Source organism: Crocodylus siamensis, chromosome 1 (assembly GCF_052110815.1).
Source record: "Crocodylus siamensis isolate JL-2025a chromosome 1, ASM5211081v1, whole genome shotgun sequence".
NCBI lineage: Eukaryota > Metazoa > Chordata > Crocodylia > Crocodylidae > Crocodylus > Crocodylus siamensis.
This window is the reverse complement of record NC_143395.1, coordinates 405,729,999-405,743,735: the sequence shown is the minus strand read 5'-3', so window position 1 is coordinate 405,743,735 and position 13,737 is coordinate 405,729,999. Positions and strand designations below refer to the sequence as shown.

Below are 13,737 nucleotides of genomic sequence, written 5' to 3'. Positions count from 1 at the left end.
AACTATGAATGGATGCCAATACAATATTAGGCAAGCGTGGCAGTTTCAAAGTTGTAATGCATGCTTTTCATGTGATTATCCCTAGGAAATGTGTGAGAACATATATATATGTTTTATTGATTTGTAAACAGGAGGGTAGATACACTCACATAATAATCCAAACCAAAAATCAAGTTACGAATTCACCTAATTGGCTGTGCAGGCCAATTCAAAACCAAAGTTAAAATTATTATTTCATCTCAGATTGCAAGTGAATGCAAAACCAAACCTGAAACTGATTATTTTTTTCCACCTTCAGTTCAGCAAACACATAGAGTCATGTCTCATTTCTTTTCTTGAGCTGGGGAAGTTGGAAGTGTTTGCATAGGATCTGTTGGGTTTTTTTAGTGCTTTTGGTTTTAAAGTAGTCATAATAATGCCTAATCAGAAAAAAACCAAACTAGTGTGTGGCATCATTATCGTGAAGTTCAGGCCACTGAAGGAAGGGAGAAAGTTGGTAGATGTAAATATTGTGGGAAGGAGTATGCTTAACAATGCAACAGGAGTGAAGAAACATTTAATAACATGTGGAAACTGTCTTGAAAGAGTACAAGCTATATACAGAAAGCTAATACAACAAAGGGGTGGAAAAACATCATCTGAGAAAGCCTACTTCTTTCCACATCAAGCTTTGAATTTGTTTGACTGTAATATTTAAACCACATTAAATGTGCTATATTTAATTTTTTTTCCTAATCAAATATTTCAGTTTAAATACCTGTGACTGTTGGGACATAAAATTCACATAGGGGTAATTTAAAAGTTTTGTTTACTAAATATCAGTCAAATAAACGTGCTAAATTAGATCACGCTCTATTTAGGGCATTGGAAGATTGTCCAGAAAACACATATCTCTGCCATGAACAATGATGGGTCAGGGGAGGGGAGAAGCTGACTTGAGGATTATTTTAGAGTCTGTGAGACAGGCCTGGTGGTTGGATTTTCTCAGGCTTTGGACGAGTCCAGATGCCCAGCAGCCAGGACTGGGCAAATCAGCAGGAAAACTGATCTCTGAAAACATTGGCATCACTTTCAAGAGACTAGGTGGTAGCCAGATAAGAGAATAAGGAACTTTGCTAATCTTTTTGTTCTGTCTTCAAACTTATGGTCCCTTTATCTTGTATGATTCTTTTATCCTAGGCCCACGAGGCCATTCTTTCTGGCCCACGGGACCCCTAAAATTTTTAGAAAATTAATATTAATCTACCCTGGGCTGCCTGTCATGCGACCCTCGATGCCTTGCCAAAACTCAGTAAGCGGCCCTCTGCCCAAAATAATTGCCCATTCCTATGGTAAAGAGTGATATCTGGGCAAGTGATATTCCAAGTTAGCCCATTCTATGGAAAGGGGAACCTAAAATTTCTCTCACCCAAAGGGAAGCCACCTGGAGCCAGCAGAGATTCTCCTGCTGCATCTGTGAGATCTGTTGTAAGGGCAGTGGTACTGAGTCTTGTTGGGGATAAAGGGTTTTGCTAGGGCAAACCTTGGGCTGTTCTGTGGGACAGGCAGCAGGCCTCTGGGGACACACTGCAGACAGGTTTGTGTCACAAGCTAGTTCTAAGTCAAAAGCAGTGGAAATGTAAGGATTTTCCTTGATAATCTACCTTGAATTTTCCCTTTTATCACATTCTATTTATATGTTCATACATCCCTTTAAAATGTTTTTCTTCTTGTTGTGTTTACACCCTTCATGTATAAAACTAATATTGTTGTGGCCTCCTTTAGCCTTCACTTAGCTAAGATTTTGGTTTTTTTGGTTTCTCAGTCTTTTCGTCACCTTTTTTAATATAGTTCTTGCCCTTTTCAAAAATCCCTGCAATTTGTCCATATCTTTTTAACACCATTGCATTCAATATCAAACACAATTATTTCCTTTCTTGTAGGGTTTGTCTACCTAGTAAATTAGCATAGATTAAGGCTATGTACTCACATTCAAATAATGTGGGAGTATTCTCCCAGGCTTGTTCTCCTGGGAGAGAAACTTACCCAGAAATGTGTGCAGACATTTTAATAGTGAAGCCTTGGAGTGTGGAAAGTGTGCAGCACTGACATTATGCAGTTGGAGAGGAGGACTGTGCACACGTTTCAGCATACTCTGCAGGCTTCCTTAGTCGTCTTGGTAGCAGATGGCAGCAGTGCATAAGGCAGCCCTGGCTGGGATTGTGAAGAGGGCATGCTCTGCACTTTGTTGGACCAGCAGAGTCCAGCAAGAGATGCACTGTACTTATTCTTCTCCCCCTTTCATGTTAATGTCCATGTTTTTCTTTTCTTTTTGTGGAAGAATAGCTTTGTAAAGCATTTGGGGGTTTAGATCGATAACATGTTTATTGTAAAGTAGCTTTCAAAAGGAAGCTCTAAGTATTTCCAGCTTTATTTGAATAATATTTGTGTATATATTGTCCTCTTTATCTCTGGATGATTATAATTCCAAATGCAATACAGTGAAATTTAAATTATGATAAGGGTTCTAAATTCGTGTTCTGATGATGACCTTGAAAATAATATTCATGGTCTTTCAGATGGAATAACCTATTAACCATTCTCCAGGAACCTAAATTTACTTTTATTCCACAAAAGTTGGTATCCTTCCATTCTTTTGCTTGAATACATGTATAATGATTTAATCACCTAGTAGTTTATGTGAAAATTGATTTAAAAAAAAAAGGAATTCCCCCTTATTCCACACTCTGCTCCCTATGCATTCTCATATAGATATAGATATCTGTATCTATATCTATAACTATCTATATATTTATCTAGATATATCTATAGCTATCTAGATAGATATATAGATTTATCTATAGATATATGAATGAATGAAAATGCATATATATATCCATCAGTCTATATTGACATACGTGGCCTGATCCAAAGCCTGTTGAAATCAATGAATGTCTCCCTGTTAATTTTAGTAGACTTGAATGAGGCTTTTAGAGCATGAAATGTGACAATAAAACTTCTATTTTGATATCTGTGAGAGTGCCTCTGATCTAAAACAGGTTTGCCTGTAGTGTTAGTATAGCCTTTTATTTAATAAAATTATTTCTGCTTCTTATAGGTCCTTTTGTTCTGCATCACGTCTGCTCTGTTCATGTTCTTTTTCAGGTATGTCATTAGTATTTCCATTTCTATTAAAAAATTATGGGAAGCAGCCAATTGCCCACTTGTTTGATTTTGAGATTGAGATAAGAACACCTTCTGCTTTTTAATGAAGTAGACCTTCTTCATGGTATAGTGTCATGAAGTTCAAAATTATTGCTAGTAGTTCAAAAATCAGTGTTATATCTGAACATGAAGTCTCCAAAGAATATAGAAGTGTGCTGTGTAATGGTGAGGAAGAGGTAGGGTTATAATTTGTGTGTGTTTATAGTGATGTATAATATTTTTAGAGCATATTGAAACTATAAATATGACATTAAGGCAGCAGTTACAGGAATGTAGAAATATTTACTTTCTATCCAAGTTGTTTGAACAATTTCCTATGTATATTGGGAAGTATTTTTCATAAGCAAATATAGTGGAATAATGCCTAAAATTTGCAGTTGACTCTTGCTTATTTCAGTCTTAAAAATCAGAATAAAAGCAGTTAGCAATAATTTCCTTTTTTAAATGAGCATTATGAAATGTATTTTGACCTGCAAATATACATAATATTTATAAGTAGAGGGTAACCACTTTTAATTTGTTTTAACATTCTTTGTCATTATGTATCTGTTTCTCTGTTTGATTAGAAACCCATTTAAACTTCTGTCTCTCTGAGTCTGTAAGAAATATATAATAAAAATGTATAACCCTTCAGTACTTAAGTTTTAAATAACTGTTCCCTGAAATTATTCCATTATATATTTAGTTGAGTAGTTGTCTGCTAAAATAACCTCTAACTACAACCCTTGGAATTAAAATATTCTGTGGTAGATTTCTGTGGCATGTAGCCATCTGCAATTCTGTGGCCACAGAATCCCCTGATAATTGCAAAACTCCAGGAGCTCTGGGTTGTTTTTTTTCATAATTCAATAGCCGTGGAATCGCTTACAAATACGGGCCAAGAAAATATTGTGCAGGGGGAAAACTATTATTTTTAAAGCTTCTAAAATGCATTCCTTCCCTCATCCACTGCCCATTAAGACTCTTAAATTGGCAATCTTCTCTCTGTTTTGTTTTGTGCTGCTGCCCTGAGTTGTCAGGCCAGCCTATGATTAGCCTGAGGGATTTTACTTCTAATGTTGATGCTAGACACCTGCCAAGGGGACTGTGGCTGAGAAAACGTAAGGGCTGGGTAATGTTGTGAAGGCTCTGAATGTTAGTTGTTTCCCTTTTTAATAGGGAGCTAATTGTTTGCCTGTTTATATCTGTGATTGTGAAGCAGCGATTCACAGTTGAAATGGAAAATTAAAATAAAGCAGAATTAAGCCTTGGAGTCCATGCTGATTTCCTCAGTAACTAGACTGTAAGACCTTTCTCTCTGGGAAATACTCCAACAGCTCTTGCTTCACCAAGGGCCTCATTAAATGTGTTCTTCCTTGATATCTGTACTGACAGTTTTATGGACAGTTAACCAAACCACCTTTTTGCCTTTTACCTGCCTCTGAATCATTGAACATGGCCTGTGATATACTCATGCTTCTAATGGTTTCTGGCTTGTGAGTCTTGTTTATGGCTAAGGACAGACATTACACATAAACCAGTTTAAGTGATCAGAAACTGGTTTAAACCTGTAACAGAACAGAAGCTCAGTGCACATAAATCAGTTTCAAAATGGCTGAAACTGGTTTAAGATTAACATGGTTGAATGTAGTAACAGATTTAACTGATTTGGGTCAAACTGACTTATGCAATGTCTATCCCAGACCCCTTCCTGGTTTAAGTTGAACCAGATTCTCCCAGCATCCCAGGTGCTTTGCAGTCCTAGGCTGGGCTGGGCTGGGCTGGGCTAGGTTGGGCTGTCTGCTCCAGAGAACAGGGTTGGCCCCGCTCCTCTGCTTCCTGGCCTGAGCTCTGGCAGAGACTGCTTCCCCCTGCCCTCCTCCCCTTCCCCCTGCTGCTCACTGCTCAAGCAGGGATCTCCTCCTTCCTGCCTCCCATCTCCCACAACACAGACCCTAGCCCCATGGACCCTAGGCATGTGGTCTGCTAGCTAATGCTGAGAGGTGTGTGGGGGTGTTTCCAATTTCACTGGGACAGGAGAAAGGCAGACAAACAGTGTCTGCTTAGGCCTTTTTGGAGCCAATCACCAGCTCAGCTGGTAATGTCCATTCCTTCCTTCCTTGGAAAAAGCTGTTTAAGAAGAGCTTGAACCAATGGGAGAGGCTTTTGTTTTCTTGATGGGCTGCTGAACGTTGTATTATCAGCTGACTGCTGGCTACCTTGCCTGTCAGGTTTGCAGAAGTAATGAAGAAGCAAGGGAGGGAGATTGAAACATTCAATATCATCAACAGACACATGCATTGGAAACTCACCCCTCCTCCCCCTTCTTTCCTCAGGAAACTAGCTTGGGGCTTGGGTCCTGCAACACTCCCACCCCTTCAGCAGCGAGCAGGGAAAAGTCTGAGACTGTGCAGGCAGGGTCGGGGTTGAAACCCCTCACTAATCAAAACATCCTGCTGGGGGCCTGGCCAGGCCCTCCCTCGGCTCAGCACTATGGAAAGGAAGAGAGGGCTGCTGTAGCACCCCCCTCCCTCTCCTGGCTTCTAGCCTGAGCTACTGCAGGCATGTGCCTGTATTTCCTCAGTCCTGAGGGAATGTCCTTACACTTGCAAATCGGTTCAACCTAGGCTAGACTAACCTGCAAAGATTGAATCAATTTAGGCTCATGCTTTTTGAATGTCTGTCCGTAGCCTATGTGTTCAGAAACCAATTGCTAGATTTGGAATCAAGAAGGAATTCTCCCCTAGGTTAGGTTGGCAAGGACTGTTGGGGAGTTTCTCTCTTCCTCTGTAGTATGAAGCATATAATTATATATAAATATTCAGCTGTCATTTTCAGCATACGTATACTTGGTGTGTCTTTTCCTTAGAGGTTTTGGAGAGCATTCAAGGGAGATGCTTCATTGGCCAAATCAAAGTTCTGGGGCTGAGATTCATGCCATTTTTGTTGTCCTTTAAGGCAGCAAAGAATGGGAACAGCCCTTAAGCTGCCTGTCACCTGATGCAGAGTGAAGCTTTTACTGTATCCTATTCATGCTCATAAATAAACCCGGCAGGAACAGAATAGTGCTAGACTTGGTATATTTCCAGGAGGTTCTGAGAAAAGAATCTAGTCCAAAACAGAGATACCCAAATTTATTCAGGCACCTATCAACACGGAAGATGTTATCATTGTCTGTAAAAGAGACCATCATCCCTGTTATTTATTGATCATATGCTTTATCTTGGGCCAACAATCTTTTCCAGTGTAGTTTCTGGCAATAGGAGGATTTTTTCTTTTCCAGACAGCAGGGTTGTTCTCAAGAATTTCTCTTTCTTTCTTACTACCTTACATTTGTAGCTATGTTCAGAAGCCATGAATTATTATATGGACAGAAAATTTACTGAAGCCCTTGAAGGAAGTGTCTACCCATTTTCTTCTCACTACAGTTTTTCTTAGTTCCTACCTCCTCTAGAAGAATTCACAGCAATGGAGTATCCTGTCTTCTGGTGGGTGATAGCCATTGGACAGCCCTCAACAATAATATTCAACTTTATAGCATCTCTCCCTTCTTTACTAAGTGTCAAGCCTACATTTTGCATTTGTTTAAGGTGGCTTTATAGAGCCCGTAAGACAAAAGTGTATGTATGTTCCTAATGTCAAAACTGTCTTCTTGAGGACATGAACAGTTTCATAGGATAGCTAAAAATCACATTTCTTTTGGGGGAAGATTTGCTATATAATCATAGAGGTCAGTTTGTGTAATCATAGAGGTCAGTTTGTGTACACAGTTACTTTTTCATGTTGAGTTTGGCTGATGCTTCCATTAAAAGAGAACTGTTCAATTCTGCCAGTTTTCAGTGAAGGAGACTGAAATCAGTATCTGTGTTTAATTGTAGCCTAATTATGATTCTCACTCTCTCTTGATATTCACTGCTAGGAAATCTTACTGTACTGGATATGAATACCTGGGTATGTGTTTTCCCTGTTTATCTGAACGTTTCCTTTCTCAGCACAATGAATTTCATGTATCTAGTACACTGGGGACCAGTTCTTATGCCATGAACTTTGAGCTGATATGACCTCAGGTTCAAATGAAAAATATGGGCATTTCTATTAACTCTCCAACACGTAACTAAAAACCATCCTGAGTTGTTCTTGGAGGCCAAGCATAGAAGTTATACTTATTGTGTGGTTACGTGCAGAGAACGTACAACCGTAACCGAACAGACGGTCAAAGCACATAGAGTGCTGTAAAAGTGGTGGATTCATTTTGAAATGGCAGTTCCATTTTTAAAGTGGCAGATGTAGGATTAGACATTAGTGCTGTAGGTTAGAGCTCTGTAATGAACATCTGGACCAGTCTCATCACAACTCATGGTACGTTGCATTCTGCTGACATTCTATGGAACCCCATTCACCACTGCTCCAGGAGCAGTGGTCTGACCTAGGCCAGAGCTCGTCTTGTGCATCAGAAACACACGCACGTAAAACCTGGGCATCAGACACACACACATGCAGATGTTGTGTGAATGCATGAGTGTGCACACATTCTCTCTCTCTCTCTCTCCCTCCCCCCACTCCAGGAATGTGACACACAAAGAGTGGTTGGTTACTTGATTTGGCCATTCGCTTCCTCTTGGGAATCTTTGGCAGCCCAGGGAGTCCGCAGGGTACAATGGGAGGCATGCAAGAGCCCCTCCCCCTGACCTGCTAGGCTCAAGAGTTCCTCTCCCTGCTGAGCCCCCTCCTCCCAAGGGCTAATGTGTGTTCTGCTTCCTCCTGACCTAACCATGGGTGCTTAGAGTAAAGCTTGAAAGTTAAAGTGCTTCCTCCGTGGGCTTCTTGAACACCTATACCTAGATATTAAGTCAGGCTGATGGGTCTAATTATGCCTCCAAAGTAGAAAATAAATTCAGGACCCTTTGTAATGAATCTGTGGCCCTTTTTACTCAGAGAAAGTAAATCTTCTTAATCTAACATGCATTTCTTTTTAGGTACTGTATTTACCTTCTCCTTACCAGTTATTTTATATCATTCTCATATTCCTTCTTATTATTTCTTCTGTAAACAAGACCATCCTCATTGTTTACTCATATGAACATTTTTACTTGCCTCCAATTCTTTCATTTTCTCTCCTCTGCACTGCTTCTGTTTCTATTGGATCATTTTCAGGTAGATGACCTGAACTAAACACAGGCTGCCATTTTGAACACTATTGTCTATGCACTTACATATGCACACATGCACCATAACATATAATGGCATTACAATATTTTTCATGGTATTCCTCAAATGTTTCATTTTGCTATTTTGACCACCATTATGTGCTGAACAGATGTTTTCATTGAATTGCCCCTGTTGATTCCCCGGCTGCTTCTCTGGAATGGTTATAGCTAATAAAGAATGCAGCAGTGTGCAGCAATGATTCATATTGCTCCTTCCTTCCTTACTATACCCTATGGATAAGCAGAAATACTTCAGTGTCCAGGGCATCAGTCCAGTACCTTTTATGAGCACGGAATTTAAAAACAACTCTTATTTTTAAAAAGAATCATTGCTGAAAAATGAATAAGCTAAAAAACGGTTAGCCATTAAGGTGGCCAAAATTTAGAGTAACAATTTATATTGTCTGAAACCTACGCATGGGACCTGTATAGAGGTTACTTGGCTAACTCTTTTCTAACTTGGCACCTTGTGTAGTAATCACATCATTTTATGGCTGAACTTTTCTTTTTCTGAGATGGCTGTTTCATAGGGATCATTTTTAAATATTGTTCTTTTTATAACTTGGCTCTATTCATACATGTAAAATATTTTGGTCAGGGAATCTGTCAGTAATAATTACATATTCTTCTCATTGGAAATGTTTGGAAGATAGTTTGCTTTAAAAAATGTGTAAACAGGAAACCACTGTAGAATGATTCAGCTTGACCTATTGCATATAGAACTTGTCTTCCCTTGTGCAAAGTTAGCAGAATGACTTCAGTATTGGTCTCTGCACTACCATTGTTGTAATCCTAAATATTACATTTACTTTTAAATAATATTAAAGGATCTAAGAAGTGACAAATCTCATTGCTACACATATAGCCATCCAGACATGCCTGAATTTTAATTTTTGGCACAAGAGCAGCTTTTCTACCCTAAAAATGGAAGAGAAAATGTAAATAAAGAACTGTAAGTCCTTAGGACAAGCTGGTTTGATCTACCAACTATTCTATCATTAAATATGAACTAATCCATCATTAAATATGAACATTATTTAGAAAATGGTTCTGTGAACTGGTTGCATGTATATCTCATAAAAGGAAAATACCCAATGGTTTTCTGAAGAGGAAGTCTTGAAATCCTACTGGTTGGTAAATTAAGTCTGTTGTTGAAATTTCTGTATCTTTGAACATTACCACCAAGATAAGTGCAAAAGCTACCTCCGTTTCAGTTGCTTTCAATTAATAATTGGAGGAAATGTCCATGAGTGTGTAGTATGGAGTTTTGCAGAGATTAAATCATATTATATACATTTTTTGTTGTCCTTGATTGAGTGCAATATGAAACAGTGCTCTAAACATTCTGTATGCTGTTAATTTTTTTAGTTTCCCTGAACAGTATGTTCAATTCCTTTTTCACATGCCAAATAAAGTTATATATGGTACAGGGTAGGCAGTAACCTAGGAGAGGATACAAAGGTTAGCAGTGGAATGGCAAGATGCTTTCAATAAATTGCTACTTCACAGCTAAGCCGAACATTATAGATCAGTGATCTCCAACCTTTTTAAGTAGGAGATCACCGTTGGCATTTAAAAGCAACCCAAGATCCACTGTACACTGCTGCCACCCATTTCCCCCCTGCCCAGCAGGTTAGTCAGTGGGGAGGGGGCAGATCAAGGCAGAAGGAGAAAAAATTATTTGGGGGCATGCCTCTCTGGCAGGTAAGTCCCATCTGACTTGGGCCCCACTCAACTTACGACAGCTCTTTCCTCTGCAGCACTGTCCCTTACTGCAGTAGCCTTGACCTAGCTCCTGCCCCTTCCCTCCCCAACAGACTGACCTGTTGGGCTGGGGCACGTGCGTGCATGCACATGGCCACTCAGCCCCACACCCCAGCCTCAGATTGACTCGAAGAGACTCTGAGATCTACAACAAAAGGCTCTGAAATCTACCGATTGTCACAGGCCAGCTGGGCACTGTGAGTGTATCTATTTTATCACAGGCCAACTGGGTGTTTGATTCAGTTTCAGATCAAGGAGGCAAAGTTGGGAGCGAAATAAAGGCTAATTTATTATAGCTTACACACACACAACAGTTAACAAAAAGATAAATGCGATAAGCAGATAATGCAGTATTAAAGAGCTAATAGTAAATAATAACAACAGATAATAACAGATAAATCAATTCTGTCACAGGCCAACTGAGCACTGCGAGGGTATTAGCCACTGGGCTGTTCAAAACAACAGATAGACATGGGTTGGCAACTTATCAATAGTCCCTCAATGCCAGGTACACATCAAGTGAGTCCAGCGAAGCCAGGTGTTCCTTGATCAATGCTGTCAGAGGGATTACTGGGGAAGGTCCCTTGATCAGGATCCAATCCTCACTCACACCGGGGTCCAGGCATGGAACAGAATGACCGTTCTGTTCCCTCCTTCCTGCTGGTTACCTGATGCATGTGCTTTTTATACCTAGTCTTATGTTAATCTGATGGCCTCAGAGCCACTCATAATGTTGCCCTATAGCTGTTACCCTATGGGATTGAAAGGTGTTAAAATTATCATAAAAGGTTACTACCCAGACTAGGGTTTATCCAATAAGCAAATTATGATTCAGCACCTTTAGGTTTGAAATTGACATTGCTCCACCTAAGTTCCAACCCCTTTTAGGCTTCATTTGAATATGCTTTCTTCGGATATGTTTTCTTGGAATGCGTTGGGTGTGCCAGGCAGTTAGATCCAGTTTTATCATCAAGACTGAACCCTGAGCAAGAAACCGTTGGGTCACCTAACCTTACAGCTACAGCTTTACGTATGGGGTCCAGTCAGTTTCATAGTTAGTAGGGTCGGTAAGGACCTGAGCAGATCATCAAATCCGACCCCTGCCATGGCAGGAAAGAGTACTGGGGTCAAACGACCCCAGCAAGGTGATTGTCAAGCCTTGTCTTAAAGACTGCCAGGGTAGGAGCCTGCACCACTTCGCTTGGAAGTTCGTTTCAGATTCCTGATATCTAATCTGAATTTACCCTCTGCCAGCTTGTGACCGTTATTTCTAGTCACTCCTAGTAGTGCTCGGGGGAACAGGGACTCCTCCAATGCCTGCTGGTCCCCTCTGACTAGTTTGTTACAGGCCACTAGATCCCCCCTCAGCCTTCTCTTGTGGAGGCTGAACAGGTTCAGGTCCTGTAGCCTGTCTGTGTAGGGCCTGCCCTGCTGCCTCCCGATCATGCGAGTGGCCCTCCTCTGGACCCTCTCCATGTTGTCCACATCCTTCCTGAAGCGCAGCGCCCAGAACTGGAAGCAGTACTCCAGCTGCGGCCTTAGCAGTGTTGCATAGAGGGGGAGGATCACCTCCCTGGACCTGCTTGAGATGCATCTGTGGATACATGACAAGGTACAGTTGGCCTTCTTGACTGCATCCCCACTCTGCCTGCCCATGTTCATCTTGGCATCAGTGATGACTCCAGGATCCTTTTTTGCCTCTGCATTGATGACAAGGGAGTTCCCCAGCCTGTAGGTATGGTGCTGGTTCTTCCTCCCCAACCTTGCACTCGTCAGTGTTGAATCCCATCCTATTCTCATCTGCCCACCCCTGTAATGTGCAAAATACCAAATGCCTCCCAGAAGCACATTTATTGCTTATTAATCACTCAGGTTCTGGCTGTTACAACCAGTGGATCGAGATCCACTGGTTGGTGACCACTGCTATAGACTCTCAGGCGAGGGACATATATTCAAAAAGGCTGAGTCTGAATTAATTCACTCTTTGCAGGTTAGTGTAACCTGGATGGGCTAAGTCAGTTTGTAACCATACAGACATCGCCTCTAGACTAAAATGCTAGCACATGCCTGCAGTGGATCAGGCTGGAAGCCAGGGAGTGCTAGAGCAACCTTTCCTTCCCTGCCACAGTGCTGAGCTGAGGGGTGCATAACCAGGGCCCAGAAGGATGCTCTGATTAGGGAGGGTTCCCCTCCCATCCTGACCAGCTTAGCAGGGAATTGATGAATTGATAACACAGTGTTTATCACCCCATTAAAAAAACAACAGAGGGACATTATCAGCTACCCGTTCTGCCTTTGTCCTGTCTGCTGCAGCACCAACCGTAGCCAGCATGTGGTCTGCTAGCTAGTGCTGAGGTGTCTGTGTAAGGCAGAAGGGACGGGGATCCCTGCTTAGCAGGGAGTGATGAGGGGAAGGGGTCGAGCAGGGAGAAGCCAGGCAGATGCCACTATGTGCAGTCTCTGGCGGAGCTACAGCCAGGGAGCAGAGGCAAGGGGCCAGCTCTGCTGTGGAGCAGAGAGCCCTGCCCAGCCCAGAGAACATGCCGGGATGCTGGGGGAGTCTGGTTTAACTTAAACCAGCAAGGGGACTGGGCAAGGCATTGCAGAAATTGGTTTGACCCAAATCGGTTAAGTCTGATACTACATCAATCAGATTTATCTCAGATTGGTTTCAGCCATTTTCAAACTGGTTTATGGGCACTGAACATCTGTTCTGTTCCAGGTTTAAGCTAGTTTCTTATCACTTAAACCGGTTTACGCGTAATGTCTTTTCCCAGCCTCAGTAGCTGTTTAAGCATTAGCTAATTAAGCAGTAGTATCTAGATTTTAGGAGTGAAAAGTTGTGCTATAATTAGTGTGCTGCTGATATATAGCTATGCTCTTGGATATTTGCCGTTCGGCTGCGTTGTTTCATTATATTCCTCTCAAACTTTGATAACTGTTTTTAAAGTGTTCTTTTAAATCAAATATAGGCAAACTTTTCCCCATCCATTTTCCCCTGACCAGGCAGTCCCCAGTCTTGGGAAATGCACAGAGCATTGCCCCACTGCTCCATTCCCCTACCAGAGAAGATCGGGCAGCGGGGGAGCATACAAGCAATCATTCTTGCAAGAGAATTTATCTCGCAACTTGACACCTGGAAGATCTTTCTCCTGAAGGGAATGTTTCCCTCAGCAGAAATGGAGTGAATGTTTGTATGCTCATAGTTATACCAAGGCAATGGTGAACTCCTATGAGAAATGTAATACTTGTACCTAGTCACAGTCAGATTTCCATTACTGGAAGTTTTCAAGTGCAATTTAGGTATCATCTGTTGAAGTAAGCTGTTGCATACAAAAGTTTATGCATCTCTGTTTTAGTTAGTCTAGAGACTGCGAAGCTACCCTGCTTTCTGCCTGACTTCAGTCTGACATGGCTATCTGCAGCTCTCTGCTTATAGATTAAAAATCATCAGGGATTATATGGATAGAGATGATCCTGCTTTAAAATGAGAGAGGACTATACAGTCTCTTAAGGTTCCTTCCCAGCTTTATTTTTCTATGATTCTCCTTCTTTCCCTTTGTCCTAAGCCGATTTTTCTGTA

At 41.2% G+C, this 13,737-nt stretch overlaps 1 protein-coding gene across 2 annotated transcripts in view; it reads left to right on the top strand.

Moving 5' to 3' along the window:
* Window positions 1–13,737, top strand: part of TMEM135 (transmembrane protein 135) — a 346,955-nt gene that overhangs the window by 233,895 nt on the left and 99,323 nt on the right. For both annotated transcript variants that reach the window (XM_090030607.1, XM_090030608.1), the window contains one exon: window positions 3,098–3,144. In XM_090030607.1, coding sequence (XP_089886733.1) covers window positions 3,098–3,144 — 47 coding nt within the window. The remainder of the gene's footprint in view (window positions 1–3,097; window positions 3,145–13,737) is intronic.